We start from the raw sequence: 17,141 nt of genomic DNA, 5'->3' as shown, positions 1-17,141 counted from the left end.
CAAAATAACATTCATATAAATAATTTAAATAGCTAGGCTAAAGCTAAAGTCTTGGTCTAAAATGTTTAATTTGCCAAAGAAGAAGTGCTAATAATGTGCTGTACAATCTGGGGGGAATTTAAGATTTTGTACTTGGGGCATTTCACAGGCAATTTATCCGCCAATAATTTTCATCCATCCCCAAATTTAAGGTTACATTAAGCCTGTGCGGTTTTTTTTTTTTGTTTTTTTTTCTTAACAAACATTTTGTCCATAAAATGTTGATTTCCAGGCCTCATTTAGTCCTAAATTTGATCATTTTCCCACATTCCTCCTCCTCCTCCTCTTCTTTTCGTCTAACTGTCGCCCAAAACTTGCGACAGGTCGCCAAAGTCACAGTCGAACAGTTCGCTGATGCCTTCGTGGTCCTCCAGTCCAAAGTGGTAGTCGTGACTGTGGGGGGGGGACAGGTTGATGAAACCGTCCAATGGGAGATGGAGGCCTTCTCCGTTCAGGAAGTCCGAGGAGGAGAGGGGTGAGAGGTCAAAGTCTGGCATGTCCCCGAGGCCGGAGAAGGGATCGCCTCCCAGAAGCGATTCTGTCGTAGAAAGTAAAAGGTAAAAAACACTGGTCTGTGCTGGGTTTTGATAGGTAGACTAATGATCTACTAATGATTGATCAACTGACTCTCCTTATTAACCGTCTTCATTTTGTACATATCACACCTGTAACAGATTTCTTTCATAGAGGCCTTTTTCACAGCGGACACTTTGACATGTCACAGCAGGAAAAAGCAGAAATGTTGCTAGAAGGATTGATGGTGTCTGCATTCCAGGTGTTCCAGGTGTGTCAGTTCCAGGATCCATGCAATATATTACAGTTATACAGTTTATGCTCACTCACTTGGGCACTTAAATGGAACAAAACCCCCAAACCATTTTTAACAATATTAGTAATACCTGTGGTGTTGAAATGTCTGAGGTGAAGAAGCCCTATTAAATTAAAGTTTGAAGGGGGGAAAACATTCAAGAAAAAAAAAGTAAGTGATGTTTTTAAAAACACCCTCCATTCATTCTCATGGCGCTCTGAGCAGCGCTACCTCTTCAGGGCAGATTGGAGGCTACAGTGACTCGCTATCGGAAAGTGACGAGACGGGCCGGGGCTAGCTGGTTAGCGTGCTAACTTCAGAGGAAGAAAAGACGTGATAGAGACAAGAGTTGTTGCTTTCCACCTTTGGACACAGCTGCTGGTTTGGTTTTGAAGTTTGACACTGGACTTGTAAAGTTTCTTCTAGACTGGTAAGTAAACAACTGTTAATGCTAACGCTAACTCTGTAGCAACAGCAAAACATACAAATAGCTCCTTCGCTGCTGTTTGCTGTCCTCTACTTGTATCCAGCTGAGCTTGGATGTGCACACTATCCACAATTTTTGCTTTTAATATGATACAATGTTACCGTATGACTCGGGGCACATTGTTACAGAAGACAGTACGAAAGGGAAGAGATGTATTATCTTTGTTCTAATATGAATCCACTGTAACTGACATGAAGCTGATACTTTTTAATTAGATGTATGATCATTAAACGACACTCACCTGTGTAACCGCCTAACACCAGTGATGAGGGCTCCTGCTGGGAGGCTGCCGTCACTGTGGACGATGTCGACGCTGGGGATGATAAACCCACCTCCAGGGGGGTCGTGGAGGTTTTGGCTTGCGATTGGTCCGTGGGTTGTGTGGGAGGTGGGACCAGGGAGGGGTCAGCAGAGGCGGGTTTCGAGGGACTGCTGCCCGTCATGGGGCTGCAGACGCCGGAGCTGTCTTCTGGACAGAGGAAGACATCGATTGGACCCCGCGTGCTTCTCAGCGACACCTGGTAACCCTGAGAGATGCGGACAAACAGACATGAAAAACTCACGGCCTCAAAATAAAGACACAAGTATCATTCAAACTTATTTTTAAGGCCTGCACCTCGCTGGGTTCTGAAACTTGCATCTGGGTCTCTGGTGGAGCTCTGATCACCATCACCAGCTGGTCCGGGGAATCAAATGACTTCCTCAGGTCCTGGCAGCGCACATAACCCAGCGTGACGATCAGAACAATTAAGGAGCACAACACAGCCGCAAGTGGTCTCATACTAAGAACGGCGGAGTCCATGGCTGCGACACCACCCTGAACAAAGCTTTGCTGTTGATGGCAGTGGGAAAAATTAAATAAATCACAAAGTTTGAGGAGGAATGTGAAGAACAAGCTGGAACAGATGCCGCAGCACAATGTCACCGACATGACACCCTGCTCTGCTAGCACCTGGCTGATTACTGTACACTACTACTATGACATCTACATGCTCTGTTTGACAGTTATATCATATTTATCCAGCTTTTATTGTTTTACTTTAGTTTCATTTTTAGAGGGCACTAACTATCCTTTCCAGCTCCTATTCCTTCAGATTTGTCTCGAACTTCCGTGGACTGGACCAGAGACATCTGGGTCACATAATACTGTATGGAAAAAAAAAATACTCAGCTGCGGGGTGTGGGGGTGGCAGCGTGGCTCAGGGAGCAGTGATGAGGTGGGTTAATAAGTGCGCGGCTGTATCTGGGTGACTAATTACTCTCCTCTTCTTCATATGCAGAAGTGTGCTGGGGCTCGCGGGCGAAGACACAGCGGTGCACCATCGAAATGGCTCAGTTTGAACAAGTCTGACTCGTGTTTGGAGCAGAGTGCGCTGCAGACACAACCGGAGCGCACGTCGACCTGTGTTCATCTGCGCTATTTAATTGTGTATTCAGAATAAAGAGCTGGGACACCAACAAACAAACAGACAAGGGTGAAAACATACCCTACGTGGTGGAAGCAATTAGGCTTCACTGCTGCTGCTAGAATCACTTTCCATTCACACCCGTCTGACGAGTCGAAGCTAGTGCCCGTGTCAGTTAGGACACCTGATTGTGGCCAAAAGGATATTTCTTGTTCTGCGGGTCCTCTGTGACAAGTCGGAGCTGCAGGTTGCATTTGGAAATGAGCTCGTCCAGCTGCTCCTCAGCCTCTGTGAGGTCACACACCTCCCTCTGCAACTCCTTGTGGCGGGAAACCAATGCTGCATCAATTCGATTACCACTGCAGGGGAAGACAGCACAGAAAAACAGATGAGTGGTTTATGGACTGTAAAACACACAACAGCCACAGTACTTCCTGCTTATTTTCTTTTCATTCATGTCTTCAGATTTTTTCATTTGTGCCTATTATGTTGTCTCACACACAAATTTCATGTTGTCACATTTTTTACTCACAGCCACTGGATATTGTTCTTGGACTTCTTGGAGATGAGCTGTATTCCCTCCAGGACGTTGGTTATGTCGTAGATGCGTCTCTTCTGCACGTCCAGGACCTGCGAGGCCCAGTTCAGATCCACCACGCCGTCAGCTGACTGGGACAACAGGCTGAGGAAGCGTTTGGTGGTCAGGTTCAACGACGTGTCATACCGTGACTTCTCTGTGGTGGTTCTAGGAACTGGAAAAGGAAAGAGTTAGAAATTCTGCTTATAACCACACTGGGTTGTTTTTCTTATTGGCCCACAGCAAAAATGGAGGTCAATGAATCTAAATTTTTTTTTCCAGGTTTTGAATTAAATGAGACACGTGGTGTGTCATGAAAGCCACTGACGGCAAAAAAGGGGAGAGTTTGGTGGATGAACAGGGGTAAAGGATTATGACTGTACATCACATTTAAGTGAAACATTAAGTTTTAACTGGCTAGTTAATATTCTTTATCATACTTTACATCTAATTAAAAACAAATGTCAGTCATTTGCAGATTTTCATATTTCCAGGATATTCAGTTCTATCAAATTAAACATTTACATCGGAGGAGCTGCCCGTCATTTTACTTTTGTTAACGTCATTATAGCACAAATTACATGCGTTCTTACAGCTTATTGCTTATAACTTTGATTAAACATGTTATCTATGTCAGCCATCCGAAGCCTAATGAACATATCACCTCAGAACGGAGGTATTTCCTCAGATACACGTCCGAGTTTCTGAGAAACAAGCTTCACATTATGAGCCATGATTTGTTTCTGGCACATATTTCATTCTTTTTTTATGAACAATGGTAATGGTAAATGGCCAGAAGGCAAATGCTGAAATCTATCACAAATGCCCTTTCAGTACAAAACATCAAGTCTTTGGCAATTTGAGAGGCAATAAATATAAAATTCAAAAAACACTTGAACGCCAGATGAATAATATATAAAAAGCTGAACGGCTTCTCCTCAAATTCACACCATTCACAGCAGCTTCTCGGTTTCACTACCACTGTGACTTCAGAGAGAATTTGGGATGAATCGTGTCACTTTTTAAGTAGTTTCAGTTTTGTAGTAAAAAAGTTCAGTTCCAGTCCTATTCTGTGTGAAACTTCCCCAACAACCAATTCTCGCATGTTCTTGTTTTTAAAATAATATCTACTTTATTCCAGACACTGTTCCAGATGCTGATTTTTATGCTGAGGAAGTGCAACAGAAACCCACGTGGATGGTGTGATTAAGGCGTTGTCTGATGTGTGTCAGTGATCAGTCCTACAGAACACAGGCGCTTCGATTTCCACAAATATGTCCATTAATGTTAACTCTAAGAAATGCGTGTGTCAGATGTCAATAGCTGATCCTGTCCGCCGTTTAGATCTGCAATGATCATTTGATTGAAAGAAAATAAACTGCCATTTCTTTTTTTCCTCTTTTGACTGTTTTCTAATGTTATATACCATCAATTGATTATTTGATCATGAAAATAATCGGTAGCTACACTACCACCTTTTACACTTAAAGTTCTTGTTTCCCTTTAAGGCATGAAGTAAAGCATGACTCCAATAAGCAACCATTCAAATCTCATACTTTGTGTTTTGAGCTTGTGAACCACAATGATTGGTGAATGTTAATGGTAGGGAGAAAACAACATAATTGAAAACACAAATAATAATAACCATTGTCTCCCTTGATCTTTTCTGACTCGAACAGACCACAAAGTTATATTATTTCTACTAGTTGTGGGTTGTGGTGAAGTAAGAGTATGGATGACAGGATGGATGGATTGAGTGCTCACTCACATCTGATGTGGAGCTTCTGAATGTCTGTAACAATGAAAGACAAATCAGCTGAGAGTTTGTGTGTGTGTGTGTGTGTGTGTGTGTGTGTGTGTGTGTGTGTGTGTGTGTGTGTACCTCTGGGAGGGGCAGGTGTGGAGGGTGGTGCTTGGCCCACGGACGGTCGAGTGGTGCTGACATACTGATGGTCACTATCCAGGTCCAACTTTCTCTTCACCTGAACAAATACAAATGTTTGCAGAAAAAAAAATACTTTGTCAAAACCTACCATTATTATAAACTACATGTTATTACAATTATGTACTAATTCTGTATTGAGAAGAGAAAAGTAAAGTGAACATGACTGGAAAAGAAATCCCCTGGTGAATAGAAAGCAAAACTAAATGTCTTAAAGCAACAGGTGGAGGGATTTGTACAGTTATGCTATGCAGGCAGATGCATGTTTATGTAAATTTTTTAAAGCATTACGCTGACAGACAACTCTTCAGCCAACCACTTCCCATCTCGCTCTTTCACTTTCTCTTACATCTGTCCCTGTCCCTCCTTCCCACACCACATCCCTCTCTCCTCACCGGAGGTCTTCCCAGAGCCGGTCGTCTCTTGTCCTGGATGCCCACGTCAGCGGGGCCCTGGGGTGTGGCAAACAGCAGGATTTCCCCTGTGCTGGTGGGGGCCACGGCCGGGTGGAGTCCCTCATTGCTGGGGCTGGTGATGATCACTATCTGATGGTCCTCGCCCAGGTCAATGCTGCCAGAGTTCAGCAGAGTCTCAAAGTCGGCCAACAGATCCTCCGATGTCTGCCCTGTTATCAGAGTTTCTGACATTGCAGTGTGTCACTGAGTACCCCTTCACTGGACTTGAGGGGGGCTGAGGGATCACAAACTAAGACGCTGTGGTTACACAGAGGCTCAGCACCTACTTGCATTTGCTGTACTCAGTGAATTTAAGGAACAATGTTGAAACCTCCTGAAAGTTTTCCTGCAGGTGTTCCCAAACATCTCTATAAAATGCTTCTCTTTCTCTATTGTCTGCCTTACTGTTTATAAAGAAGCTACTACACACATGCCCTGACTAACAATATAACTTTAAGTGACAACTATCGCAGGCGACGTGCTAAATCAATTTTACACTTATGGTGAAAAAGCAAGACAGGGTGTTCTGCCAAACAGGAAATTTGACAAATAAAATAATATTGCTAAATGCATTACCAACTCTGCGCCTCGAGGCTCGGCCGCTGATATGTTATCAAAGAAAGAGTCATGCATTGGCCGTGGCAGTAATAAACACTGGAGGTTAGCGAGCTAGCAAGGGAGCAAGCTAATCTTTTGTTTTCATCTCTCCTGTCAGTACAGTACAGCCGCGAGGCCTGGCCACACTGCCCTCAACACAGCTACCGACCCTGCTAACGAGCTAGCTTCTGTCCTGACAACACAGACTGACACAAGTTCACAAACAACCCGGAGCAGCCACTAAACTAGCTCTTTACGTCTATAAAACTGTATTATTTCTCCTCACGCCTGAGACGGGGCTTAGTTAAAAGGCTATTAAAACTTTATAGCAGCTTTCCAGAAGTAAGCTATCGAAATAAAATACCTACTAAGCAAAAGGCATCATCGTATCTCAAAAGCATCTTTGACAGTACACGTATGAGAGCGACACTATTTCAGCAGATAATACACAGAAATCGTTACATATGAAATTATATGGCAGATTAGCATGCTAGCTAAGTTATTAGCCGCAGTTCTTCAACCCCCTCGTTTTGTTGGGGCACGCAGGAAGCAGTCCGACAAAACTGGAAATAAAAGGAATAAAGCGGTGAAATACACACGCATCCTTTACAACAGGAGCCGCCGGTCCTTCGGTTGTTCGCACCGGGAGCGGTCCATACGTGAAAGCGCCGTCGCGACCTCTTTATCGGCTGTTATTGTTGTTATTGTCCCAGCTGATCTACATCTAAACAAGGCTTGGACGGTTTTCGCGCGAAATCTTTTTTGCCGCGAAATGGGCACGTGCGCCGATCCGACGCCTGCTATTGGTCAAAAAGCTGCTCTTTCCGCAGGGCGGAATTGACGCTCTCTGATTGGTGTAGAAGGGTGTCTGTCCGTTTACCGAGCGCAGATTCGTCGATCCAAAGGTGAGTTCATGTTCCACGGAAAAAATAAACTTCTTCGCATCACTTTCATTTTCTTATATTATTACAAATTAACAGATGATTGATTGCACTTGCTCTTGCACAAGTTGTTCATAATTTAAACTGCAGTGCGTGACATTGCTGTACTCAGTTGTCAGGTGCTATTTGTCTTTTTACGTGGGGAAAATGTTCATTGGAGAAACGAAAACCTCATCTGCCAGCCTTTGAGCCTTTAGACAAACAACCTGTACTTCCAGCCGGTATATATTTATATACCCTCGGCAGTGTAGTGTGAACATTAATTATTCAAATGTTTTGCCTCTAACTTCTGAGTTTGAGGGTTTCCATCGTGTTTTCCGATGAGTTGAGTGAAGCGTCCCTCCACAGGCAGACCCTGCCAATCGAGCGCCTATCGCGCAGCTGGAGAGCTACAAGATGGCGCAGGCAATATTTGAAGTGCTTGAAGGTAGGAATATTTTGTTAATAACCACGTTTCTACAGCAAGAATAAAACGTGAATGTTATTTTAAACAACGTCAACATACCGGGCCCATTTCGATGTACGCAAAACTCAGTATAAAACTATGCAATGCGTATACTCTTGATATAACAATCAAAACATCCCCTGGAAGGCAGAGTGTCTAGGACTGTAAACAAACAAACAGATTGATTATTGCTTAGACCTTATGAGCAGCATGTGACTGTAAGTTGGTCTCATCTATTGGAGTCAGGCAGCAAAAATGATGTGGGCCTCCAGCTGCTATTCACACTGCATGTTACATCTTTGCAGCAGGCCATTTTGATCAAAACCCACTGTAATATCCCTATAAAATACCTGTAAAGGTTAATAGTGTGTCTGTGTTAATTAATTTAAAGCGACCGTATACTTTGTGTATTGTAATCTCCTGAGGTATTAATCCTTATTATTAATAGATTTGTGTACAGTCTTCCACAATGTATATAAGGTAACTATAAGTGGAGCTGCAGTGGCAGGTAGATAACCCTATATAAAGCTGCTAGTCTTGACTTAAGGCACTTAGTATTATTTCTTTTCACTGAGGATTTAGCAGTTAGTGCATGGATCAGTCAGTGTCCTTCAATAAGATACGGTTTCTCTATCATTTTCAGGGCCAATCAATGTTCTTCCCCTTCATGTTATTCGCCCAGACCCCTTTAGAGACATAAAAACTACATTCATATTTTAAGTTTTCAGTGAACTACGTGCTCAGAGTACAGTTGAGCCTGTTACTTATTACGCTGTTTCTCCACCCTCCTCTTCTTCTTCGTCTTCAGGGATGGACAACCAGACAGTGTTGGCGGTCCAGTCTCTGCTGGATGGCCAAGGCGGAGTTCCTGACCCAAACAACCAGAACGTCTCTGGCACACCCGCTATCCAGTCTATGGGTTTGTACAACAAATACAGTACATGGTGACAGTACGACTTTGTTCCTGCTTTTGTCTTTGATTGTGCAGCCAGGGATGCGTTTGCTGCTCATGACAAGTTGCCTGATTTCCTTCTTTTTATTCACATGCGAAATACATTAATCTTATCAAAGTGAATATATTTTGTGTGAACATTCTGGAGGTAGGTGTGTTATTCCTTTCTCTCAAACCTCCTCGTTTGTCCTTCCTGCAGACGACGAGGACGTCTTCCTGTGTGGGAAGTGTAAAAAACAGTTCAACTCTTTGCCAGCCTTCATGACACACAAGAGGGAGCAGTGCCAGTCTAGCGCCCCCTCCCTGTCCACAGTGTCCTTGGCCTCCACCAACGTCTACACGCCCGTCCCGTCAATCAGCTCCGGACCACAGACTCCTGCCAACAGACAGGTGAGGATAGAGAATTTAATGCTCAATCAGATAATAAAGAAACAATTTCTTTCAGGTCAGGTCATACAGTTTGTTGTTACACTAGCAGTATATAAACCAGTAATAAAAGAGACGAGACATTTATTTTGAGGATTTTAAATATGGGTTTTAATAATAGAGAACAAGGAAAGTGACCAAATCACTGGTACAGGAAACAAAGAGAGGACATGATGAGGACAAATAAACATTAAAACAATAAAAAAAACTGAATAAATACATGTCATTTTATATTTGAATTTGTGTTAAATATGACAACAGTGACAGAATGATTGTAAATAATTATGATCAATAATTATAATTACAGTATTTAGCAAAATATTAAGGATTATAAGTTTTTGATGCAATCGTGGACTTCATTTCGCCTGCAGTGGATCGTTTCTGGATCAAAATAACAAGCACCAACCTAGGTTTCATGTTTGTGTTTTACTCTGCACTTCTACACCAGGTGTCCACCTACATCACAGTCCCTCCCTCCCCTCTGACACACACTCTGGTCCAAGGCAACGTGCTGGTCAGTGACGACGTTCTCATGTCGGCCATCTCAGCCTTCACCTCCATCGACCAGCCCATGGCCGCCATGCAGACGCCCATACAGGTAAACCAGCAGGGGGAAGCATTACACCATAACCCGAGATAAAAATGACCAAAACTGTGAGATGATTCATTAAGAGCTAAACTGGGACAATTGGAAATGTCCATTAGGAGCCTTAATTAAAGAATGAAATAATCATAAAATCATACAGCAATTATCACATGTATTTGTTTTGTATTGCAGAGTAACCTGAGCATGCACACAGCCGGCGTATCTTACCTTCAGCACCATCACCACCACCACCATCATCATCATCACCATCAACAGCAACAGACTCAGTCGTCCCACCCCCTGCCCTCCAGCCAAACACCGGCCCACCCCCTGCCAGCCGGCCAGCCCGCCCAGCAGCCGCTCTCTTCTCAAGTCCCAGCGAGCCACAGCAACTCAGTGGTCCAGGTGTACAGCGCCATGCCCCATATGGCTGGGGTTGGTGGTGGTGGTGGTGGTGGTGGTGGTGGTGGTGGTGCAGAGATCCACACGCTGGGTCTGCAGCCCTTCCATCCTGTACAAGTGAGTAAAGTTTGCTGTTTGGTTACAATCGCAGTATTAAATATGTTATGCATCATTTCATTCCAAAGCTGTTGGCAGTGTAAGACAAAGCACTGAGCCTGTGTGTGTGTGTGTGTGTGTGTGTGTGTGTGTGTGTGTGTGTGTGTGTGTGTGTGTGTGTGTGTGTGTCCCTCAGGTGCCCAGTCAGTGTGTGGAGAGCCAGTCATTCACCACCCCTCCTGTCTACAGCCCCGGGAAGCAGGGCACCAAAACAAAGACCTGCAGCATCACCACCAACCTGACGGAGCTGGGCGATTTCGAAAAGGTCATCATTCCCAAACGTCCGAGGAGCAACAAGAAGAGCCCCGACGGAGCAACAGGTCTGTGAGGAAAAAGGTTAAACTTATATTTGACCCATTTTAATATCAAATGACGAAACCATCATGAAGGAAAATTCTCAGACACAACACATCCAGTGTGTATAATGTATTGCTGCGTATTTCTGTCAGATCCATTCAAAATCAACAAATATTGATCAGTTTTAAAATGTTGACATAATGATTTACCACCGATTTGTACGATGATGACTTTAGGATTAATATTCATTCTCTAAATTTTGCTCCGCAGCCGAGCAGCTGAAAGGAAAAGGTCCGAAGTTGAAGTGTAATTTCTGCGACAAAATCTTCGCGAAAAACTTTGATCTCCAGCAGCACATCCGAAGGCGAGTTACCGACCGGCACCGAAAACTGTACACAACTACAAAATGGATGCTTGTGCGAAAGAAAGTGACTCGGTTTTGACTTACAACCATTTTCCTTTCACAGCCACACGGGAGAGAAACCCTTTCAGTGTATCGTCTGTGGACGAGCCTTCGCCCAAAAGTCCAACGTGAAGAAACACATGCAGACGCACAAGGTTCACACGACCAGCTGCAGTTTCTTTAACCTAATGTTGCACCTCTGGACATGTATTCATTGAATAAACTGCCATATCCAGTTTTCTCTAGAGCATAATTTAAAATGCATCAAAAAGCACTTTCATGTTAAACCTGAACATGAAGGCAACCAACACAGTAACAACAACTGATTTTTTTAATCTTCAAGGTATGGCCTATGGGTGTGGCCAGCACAGTATCAAGATTACCAGTCACAGTGAAGGTAGTGCCAGTGTCGTCCAATGAGGAGGAGGGAGGCGGGGAGCAGCAGCAGCAGCAGCAGCAGCAGCAGCAGCAGCAGCAGCAGCAAGGTGAACAGGAGGAGGAGGGGTCTCAGCAGCAGACCAGTCAAACACAAGCAGAGGAAGCAGCAGCTCAAACAGGTAAAATCTGTAAAATGACACTGATGACATTATGACGACAAGTTAATAAACCAGTTACATCATCAACACGTCGTTCATATTTTATCTAGTTTAAGGTTGCTACTAATTCAGGACTAAGAAAAGCTGGTCCCACTTGTAAAAGTATGAATGCTCACTGATCCAGCATCAGATTTATGGCTCTGTATGTCCTCACAGTAAGTGCAATCCTTGATTACAGAAGCCGCGGGGGATTTGGAGGAGAGTGCGACTGAGGCTCGGGCTGATCAGGAGGGAAGCCAAGCTGGGGAGAACGCCGTGCAGAACGGGCATCCTCAGGCACAGATGCAGTTGCCGTCCAACCAGAGCCAACAGTGCCAAGCTCCGACCAAACAGATCGTCGTGATCGACAGCTCCTACCAGTGCCAGTTCTGCGCCAGCAAGTTCAAGACCTACTTCCAGCTCAAGTCGCACCTGACCCAGCACAAAGGGGAGCAGGTGAGCACATGCATACCAAAGCCCTCAGAGTCTCCCAGCAGTACAGACTCACATGAGACCAACAGAGCACAATGATAGAGAAGTTCTGGCAAAATTAAAATCGAGTATGATGCTCTCTGTCATAAATTACCTTTCTTATGCACATGTCAGGTATCTGTAAGTTCCTATTCATTCTCATAAATACATGATAGGGTACGCATTAGAAAATGGTGGGCAGTAAGGTAAATTATACATGACTTGGTAACTCACTTGGGAGTTGAATAAATGGGATAAAAACACTCACATAAAACTGGATCAGTGAACTGGACTACATGTCTGCTCCCCTACAGGTTTACAAGTGTGTGCTGAAGTCCTGCTCCCAGACTTTCCAGAAGCTGGATCAGTTTCTGGAGCACATCAGGACGCACCAGGAGCAGCTGACCTACCGCTGCCACCTCTGCAGCAAGGTGTTCCCCTCGCTGTTCGAACTGGGCGTCCACCAGTACTCCCACTGCTTCTGCCCGCAGCAGAACACGCGCAAGGAAACCACCGTCTACAGGTCAGCTCAGCCGCTCATTACATATTAATTATGACAGAACACAGGAAAAATAGTCACTAATAAATTCACTATTTACTCCTGTTTGAGTAGCAGTTGATAAAAATCAGTGTCCAGCTGTTTTTACCTTTTTAAAGATGAAACTTTATATTTTTTAGCCACTTATAAAGATTATATCTTCAAACGCTGGTTGTTTTAAATGTGCTTTATAAATAGACTTGAGTTGATTCTTACTTGTCTGGTATGATGATGTTACTGTGGTCAGTTGGTTCAGAACATCTTTCTTACTCCTGATAAAAAAATTTAAACAAAAAACACTTTTCTTTTTCTTTTCCAGGTGTGTGAAGTGTCAGAGCCGATATTCTACCCATGAGGCTCTGGAACAACATCTACTCACTGCCTCACACAACTTCCCCTGTCCACACTGCCAAAAGGTGCAGCACACACACTCACGTGAACAAACACAGACTATACACCTTTTTCAAATCTATAAATCTGTCCTCATGTAAAGACCCAGTGTCTTCAGATCAGCAGTGTCTGATCCGATCTCTCTCTCTCTCTCTCTGACCATCAGGTTTTCCCGTGTGAAAGATACTTCAGACGCCACCTCCCCACTCATGGCAGCGGAGGGAGGTTCAAGTGTCAGATCTGTAAGAAGGCCTTCAAGACAGAGCACTACCTCAAACTCCACACACGCATTCATTCAGGTCTGGACGACTTTTCTGAAAACACTTATTTTACAGGAAAACTTTTAGCCACTAGAGAACTGTGCTTAGTTCTGTCGCTAGAGTCAGGGGCAGATGTGTTGATGTTGTAGCCGTCACAACGCTGGAGATGAGATGATGATGTCTGCACACACTGTGACCACATTGACTTAGACTAACAACCCAGTTCTGCTCCGTTACACCAGAAAAAGGAAATGCTTAATAGTACCATAATAATACCTGAGGAAACTCCTCAGCTACTAATTAATGATTAATGTGAAGTTAATGATGAATCTCTAATGCTTTGGAAGGCTGTGCAATTGCAAGAATTTTGCCAAAGCAAACGCTTGAGTTAAAAATATATAATGATAATATATAATAATATTCCTTGTTTTAGTTAAAAGTCTAACAGCACAGTTCTGTCCTGTAATCTAACTAACGAATCAAATTAAGTTTGATGCCAATTCCATTCCCAGGTGAAAAGCCATACAAATGCTCCCTCTGTGAGGCGACGTTCAACAGGAAGGACAAAGTGAAGCGACACATGCTCATCCACGAACCTTTCAAGAAATACAAGTGTCCCTTCAGGTGAGGCTCCTCAGTGGATGTCATTTCTTCCTGTTGCCTCTCACCTGTGCTTCTATGCCACCTTTTCTTTTGACTCTTTCCTTTCGGACAGTCTTGTGAGTTTTTCCATTTCATTTTATGCTGACGTTTGTGTGTTTTCTCATCAGGACTCATGTTGGCTGCACCAAAGAATTCAACAGACCAGACAAACTTAAAGCTCACATTCTGTCTCATTCTGGTGAGTAATTAATGCCAATAATATTAATATTTTTATTTAAACAAAGATGGTGGAATACTGTTTGTGATGTTCTGATAAGTCGAAGCATCAATGAAACTTCCTCTCGCACGTGATTTGTCTCTTAAATGGCTCGTCTGTTAGAATAACTAAAAACTGAGTGAACAGCTCGACCAGATTAGATCTTAATAGTGATCCAGATGTGGAATAATTGCTGTTTTTTTGGACATACCCAAGGCTTGACTGCAAATCCTAATGGCATGTTTGTAAAACCAAGAGATACAACTGATGGGAATAACATCTCAAAGCCAGCTCCTACCTCCGCAGCAGCTCAACATCCAAGAATTGTTTGTTCAGTCTGCAGCTACATACAGCACTTGTGCTGAAACTTGTAGCAAAAAATGATTCTTATGAACTTGTCTCTCCCTCAGGTATAAAACCCTACAAGTGTCTATTTTGTCAGAAGGCGTTCAGCCGCAGAGCTCACATGCTCGAGCATCAGCAGTCCCACACAGATAACTACCGCTTCAGATGCTCCACCTGCAACAAGGGATTCACCCGGCAGAGCTATTACAGAGACCACAAGTGTCCCGCAGCGGGGAACGGGACAGGAAGTGACGGAGGGGCCGGAGAGGCGGACGGAGACGAGGTGGCAGGAGTGCCGATGGCGGAGGAGAAGGATGGAGAGGATGACGGGAGGAGAAGCAGGTTCGCGAGAGAAGCGAAAAGGCCAGGGACAGGAGGAGACGACGGAGAGGAGGACGAAAGGTCAAAGGGCGGCCACGAGCAGGTGGAGAGACACGAGGAAGAGGAGGAGGAGGAGGGAGAGCGGAGGAGGATTGATGAGGGCTGTCAGGCTGCGATGTCTATCATCACCATCGAAGGACAGACAGAAAGAGAAGAAGAGGAGGAGGAGGAGGAGGAGGAGGAGGAGGAAGATGACGGGGTGGAACATGGCGGCGAAGCGCTGGAGCAGATTCAGAGCAATGACCAAAACTGTTTGCAGCAGCCATGTTTGTAGTTTCAAACATCACCTTTGCGGGAGCGTTTCCTGGACGTGGACCAATTATCCATCATTTTAAAAAAAAACAATCAGAGTCTGGGGAATGATTTCATTATTTGTTTTAAATTAAAACGCTATTTAAAATCATATGCACGCATTTTACTTCTTTTCCTGTAAATGAAGATGATTTTTGGGATATGTTACCTGGTAGATCTGTGTTGCCAAAATAACCAGTGAACCATTTCCATGTTCTGAAGTACAGATTTTGTGCAACTTAAAGGACCAGTGTGTCGAGTTTAGGGGGGATCTATTGGCAGAAATGGAATATAATATTCAGAATTAGGTTTTCATCGGTGTATAATCACCTGAAACTAAGAGTTGTTGTGTTTTCGTTAGTTTAGAATGAGCCCATTCATTTCTACAGAGGAAGCGGGTTTTCTTCCATGGAGCCCCCGCCATGTTGCACTGCCATGTTTTCTACAGTAGCCCTGAAGGGACAAAACAAACACTGGCTCTATAGGGGTCCTTTCACATTTTTACATTACCTGAAGGCCACTGTAGGTTCAGTTGGTTGCAATCTGCAACCTCACCACTAGATGTCACTAAATCCTACACACTGCTCCTTCAAACCACAGAAGTCAAAACAACAACTTTATGTAGCAAAAAGTGAATTATTATTATCATTAAGTTTACTTGTGTCTCAAAGGTTATTTGAACAGAATGGTAATGGCTTTAATGGGGCAGAAATAAGTGACTGCAGATTGCCTTGAAAAGGTTCACTGTGTAACTGGTGCTAGATGTCCTGAACAGTCCATCTCATCTTGTAACACCACTTTGTTCCTCAAGAGGCGATAGTGAGTGACTGTAGTGCGATAAACTTATCATATAACTTACTAACAGAATTTGAGGTACAGGTGAAACTGATGATCTCTCTCCATGGCTCCTCCCCCTGTGATGACCTTAGTTTTCTCAACCGATGCCCATCCATCCACTGTACCACAGCACATGATGTGAGCTGCAAGAATAAAAGAAAGCACAAATTACAAATGAATTCTTACATACAGTAACAGCATTGTGCCCAATGGAAACTATTTACAACATTTTTACCAGGGAAACAGTCAATGTCCAGTTTTTGCACTGCGTTCATTTTAACTTTCTATCTTGGTGTTGAAGAGTTTTTAAGACCTTTTTAAGGCCATCGTGAATGCAGTTTAAGAATGTAATTAAAAGAAAAGAAACAGAACAGTGCAGTAAAAGTCTTTGTCATCTTATAATATATAGACTTTTTAGGCTGTAGCCACTGTCCACGACCTCCTCAGCAGCAAACAGACAGACAGACACGGCCCGAGAGCAGCTGCTGAACATAGTGGAGCATTAAGAAGCTAAAGAGACAGATTTCCCTCAGGAGCTGGTGGAGACCAAACACAGAGCTAAAAGAGCGGGAACACTGGACTGAGATCATCATGAGACACCAGGTGACACAAACACCACTACAAATGCAACAAATAAAATATAATAATAATAATAAATAATTCCAATTAAAAGTTCTAAATCCGCCTGTCTTCTCTTCATCCCTTCCCTCCACTCCTCCCCAGTCTTTCCCCCAACAGTCACACAGTGTGACACACCTGCAGTGTGAGTGAGGTCAGTGTCAAACCTTCTGGGTTGGAAACACTTGCTGCAGATGTTTCCCTGACACAGACAAACATGTTCTTCTCTGTATGTAAATGTCATTAAAATTTTTCTTTCAATTGAATTACTTTAACATTTTACATTTCATATATTGCTTAACAAACTTTACACTGCATGAAAGTCAGTTTCATTTCTGGAACTTTTGATGCCCCAATGCTTCGCCCAAGGTTTTATCACTCTGTTTTGTGCCGACAGACATTGCACCACTCTACACAGCCCTTTTTGTTTCATTTTTATTATTATTATTATTTGACATATTTATTTCATCAGGGCGAATACATCAATATTTACATTCTTCATATTGTGGGATGCAGCCAGTGTACCCACACAGGAACAGGAAGAAGTCAAGTGTGGATTTTTGGAAGAGATTTCTGAAGGATCTTCTGATCTTGCTGTGTGGCCTCCCGCTTTGTCTAGCTCACATGTAACATACATTTATACATTTAGAATACATT

The 17,141-nt window shown here is 43.5% G+C and overlaps 2 protein-coding genes across 2 annotated transcripts; one reads left to right on the top strand and one right to left on the bottom strand.

Moving 5' to 3' along the window:
* Positions 1-335: 335 nt before the first annotated feature.
* On the bottom strand, positions 336-5,906 carry e2f1 (E2F transcription factor 1). The gene is made up of 7 exons (XM_022757514.1): positions 5,655-5,906; positions 5,200-5,299; positions 3,273-3,492; positions 2,947-3,099; positions 1,951-2,065; positions 1,576-1,861; positions 336-577 (listed from the first exon to the last, which is right to left on the bottom strand). The coding sequence occupies exons 1-7, from the start codon at positions 5,904-5,906 to the stop codon at positions 336-338; spliced, it is 1,368 nt and encodes a 455-aa protein (XP_022613235.1).
* A 1,742-nt stretch (positions 5,907-7,648) lies between these two features.
* Positions 7,649-15,012, top strand: LOC111230696 (zinc finger protein 341-like). The gene is made up of 16 exons (XM_022757513.1): positions 7,649-7,679; positions 8,506-8,616; positions 8,849-9,039; positions 9,524-9,673; positions 9,854-10,180; positions 10,356-10,539; positions 10,787-10,880; positions 10,984-11,074; positions 11,263-11,327; positions 11,719-11,950; positions 12,280-12,488; positions 12,823-12,919; positions 13,060-13,192; positions 13,666-13,777; positions 13,924-13,994; positions 14,423-15,012. The coding sequence occupies exons 1-16, from the start codon at positions 7,649-7,651 to the stop codon at positions 15,010-15,012; spliced, it is 2,688 nt and encodes an 895-aa protein (XP_022613234.1).
* Positions 15,013-17,141: the final 2,129 nt, after the last annotated feature.

This window comes from Seriola dumerili, unplaced genomic scaffold (genome assembly GCF_002260705.1).
Source record: "Seriola dumerili isolate Sdu_G_001 unplaced genomic scaffold, Sdu_1.0 BDQW01000278.1, whole genome shotgun sequence".
NCBI lineage: Eukaryota > Metazoa > Chordata > Actinopteri > Carangiformes > Carangidae > Seriola > Seriola dumerili.
The sequence above is the reverse complement of the archived record's forward strand: the minus strand, read 5'-3'. Positions and strand labels throughout refer to the sequence as shown.